At 41.1% G+C, this 2,924-nt stretch overlaps 1 protein-coding gene across 1 annotated transcript in view; it reads left to right on the top strand.

Moving 5' to 3' along the window:
- The window catches only part of LOC107556370 (src-like-adapter), a 6,056-nt gene extending 3,440 nt beyond the window's left edge, over nt 1-2,616 (top strand). The window contains exons 5-8 of the mRNA XM_016239465.1: nt 1,570-1,673; nt 1,803-1,934; nt 2,027-2,156; nt 2,262-2,616. Of these exons, the coding sequence (XP_016094951.1) occupies nt 1,570-1,673; nt 1,803-1,934; nt 2,027-2,156; nt 2,262-2,466 (571 nt within the window). The 3' untranslated portion in view covers nt 2,467-2,616. The remainder of the gene's footprint in view (nt 1-1,569; nt 1,674-1,802; nt 1,935-2,026; nt 2,157-2,261) is intronic.
- Nucleotides 2,617-2,924: the final 308 nt, after the last annotated feature.

Raw genomic sequence — 2,924 nt, 5'->3', positions numbered from 1 at the left:
ACCCCAGAAACAGACCAGTGAGCAGGTCCTCTCTGTCGCTGACCGGCGAGCCACTCCCACGAAGTCCCTGGCGTAATCCTCAATGCACCGGTCTCCCTGCCGGACATCGAGGAACCTTCCTGCTGGACCCATGTTTGGCGGATAATTCTGTCACGGCGCGGTCAGGAATCACACCGTGTGAGCAAGGGTTTTGGGTCCAAGTGCAGGTTTATTTACTGCCAGGGAAAACAAAGGAAAAAAACAGAACATAAACAGAGCTGAGACTCTGAAACAGGCTAGAAACACGCAAATGGGCACTGATGCAATACGGCCAACCACTGGCTTGCATCAGTCCCGGAACAGACACTAGAAACACTCGTAACGCTCGTGACTACAAACAAACAGTAAACTCGTGACACAACTCAACCAAACATTAATTATCCGCCCCGAGTGGCGTGGGGAAGGCGCCTAAATAGCTAAACCTCTGGTGGTGAGAGGGAGAACACCAGACGCCAGCCCCTGACAATGCTAAGCCACTGTGTTTTTCGTTGTGAAAGCAAAACTACTTTGTTTGGTCTTCCAAAAGAGGACACGACTACAAATCAGTTGTATTTACAACACTGTTCCAGAACAGTTTAACCCAAATATCCAGATGTGTGCAGCACATTTTATGGAGGACTGTTTACTGATCCTGGTAGAGTAACGTTAGACTAAAATGCCGGCTGTTCTGACTCACAGTCTGTAAGTACATTTTCATTTAAAGGATTTGCCACTGATGTTTCAAACGGAGTTTTGAGCAGTGTAGAGTAGCACTTGTTGTTTGTCATTTCTCTGATCCCAAATGCAGACAGAGTTTTATGTTTACGCGGCACGATGCAATGCAACGCAACGTGTAAAAATACAGTATAAGTCATAATAATCAGTAATTATGGTTTTAATGTTTATGTCTCGTAGCTCCGGCCGGGGCACGGCATCAACAGTATGGTGAGGGGAGTAACATTTCCGTCACACGCTTGAGGTATTCAGCCAATCACAACGCACTGGATAGCTGGCCAATCAGAGCACACCTCGCTTTTTCAGACCGATGAGCTTTGTAAAAATCGAGCGTTTCAAAAAGGCAGGGCATAGAGGAGAAACAATAATGTACAGTATGTGGAAAATAATGTGTTTTTTTTACTTTAAACCGCATACATTTTTCACACATTTCAGTACACCAAATACACAAAATAATGTTCTTTTTAGCAACATCATATGACCCCTTTAAGGATATTCTGCCCAAGCCGTCAAACTGACGTCATCAGAAAAGGAATTCCATTCCAGAGCGGAAGCAAATGTTCAGATTTTGATTAAAGATTACGAAGACAAACAATTTTTTTCAACGGATTAACTTGCACGGATTAATTTTTCACATCATTACTAGCAATGTGCGCTAGTAAAGTAAATAAATTCAATTTTGATTTCATGCTGACTTTAAATAAAATCTTCAATCTGAAAAAATAAAGAATAAAATAATCAATTTATTCTGAATTGTGAAGTCATTGTTTTCAGTTGTTAACATCATTTCCTCTTTGATATGTTATGTTTCTAAAGATGGCTGTTTGAGGGGATTAGCAGACAGAAGGCAGAAGAGCTTTTGTTACTGCCTGGTAACGGTGTTGGATCATTCCTTATTAGAGATAGTCCGCAAGAGAGAGGTAATTACCTGGAACTGTCATTTACTGTTGCATACTAACCACAGAAAGGTTTCCATTGACATATTTCAGCAATATCAGTGTCAGTGCAAGTGTAAATGGCATTGCAGTCATAACTGCTGTTCCCTGCAGGTGTATATTCTCTCTCTGTGAGACACAGGACCATAAAGCACTATAAAATATTACGTCTGACTAATAGCTGGTACTACATCTCCCCACGGCTTACATTTCAGTGTCTGGAGGACATGGTCAGTCACTACTCTGGTGAGAACTAAAGACAAAACTCTCATATTCTGCTTGTAATGTGGAATGAGCATGTTATACATTCATGCTAATGTGTTTTGGTTTTCCCTCAGACTCATCAGACGGTATATGTTGTGTTCTCAGCACTCCGTGTCTGGTTCTGTCCAACCCCGCGCCGAGCACAACCCAGGAAGCACCACCTGTGGTAATGCGCCGTAACTTGGATTGGAAGAAAGTGAATAAGTACGTCTGTTTTTTTAGATCCTGCTAAGCATCTCCTTCACTTGCTGAGCTTGTGTTGAGCAGTAGTGTGAGCTGTAAATGACTGATATGTCTCCACATGAATAGGTCACAGCTGATGAGCCCAAGCGAGCTGGATAACGTGGACAGCAAAGATAACATGATGAGCTACGGTGTCAGGAGCAGCATAGCCGCCTATCTGTCTTTAACATCAGTACCTGAGCTAGAGAACGCCAAAGGCCGCAAGAAGAAGAGCAAGTCTGTCTATGTGATGCCTGACCACAGTAATATAAATGCAGATGAGGACTATTAGCTTATAAGCATAGACATTTAATCTACCAGCACATTGCTATGGATTGTAATATTTTTGCACTGGGTTAAGCGAATCTTTCACATACATGTCCAGGTCACTTTTCTATGGAAGCCGTTTCCACCATGGAATAAAAAAATGTTAAAACATAATTGCGACTTTTTAACTCAGACTCAGAATTGTGAGACATAAACATGTTTTTTTTTTCCCTCGCACTTTTTACATTTCACAATTCAGAGTTGTTTTTTTTTACTCAGAATTCTGAGTTTACATCTCACAATTAGAAATAAAAAGACAAGTATCATTAGGTTCTTGTATATATATTACGAACACCAGTGAAAACACTGATCAACCTTTGAGAAATTCATTCATATATAACTGAAAAACCTCTTACGAACACCAGTGAAAACACTGATCAACCTTTGAGAAATTCATTCATATATAACTGGAAAACCTCTTAC

Source organism: Sinocyclocheilus grahami, unplaced genomic scaffold (genome assembly GCF_001515645.1).
Source record: "Sinocyclocheilus grahami isolate Dianchi unplaced genomic scaffold, SAMN03320097.WGS_v1.1 scaffold566.1, whole genome shotgun sequence".
In the NCBI taxonomy this organism is placed as follows: Eukaryota; Metazoa; Chordata; class Actinopteri; order Cypriniformes; family Cyprinidae; genus Sinocyclocheilus; species Sinocyclocheilus grahami.
Note: the sequence above shows the minus strand (reverse complement) of the source record. Positions and strands in the feature narration are given on the sequence as shown.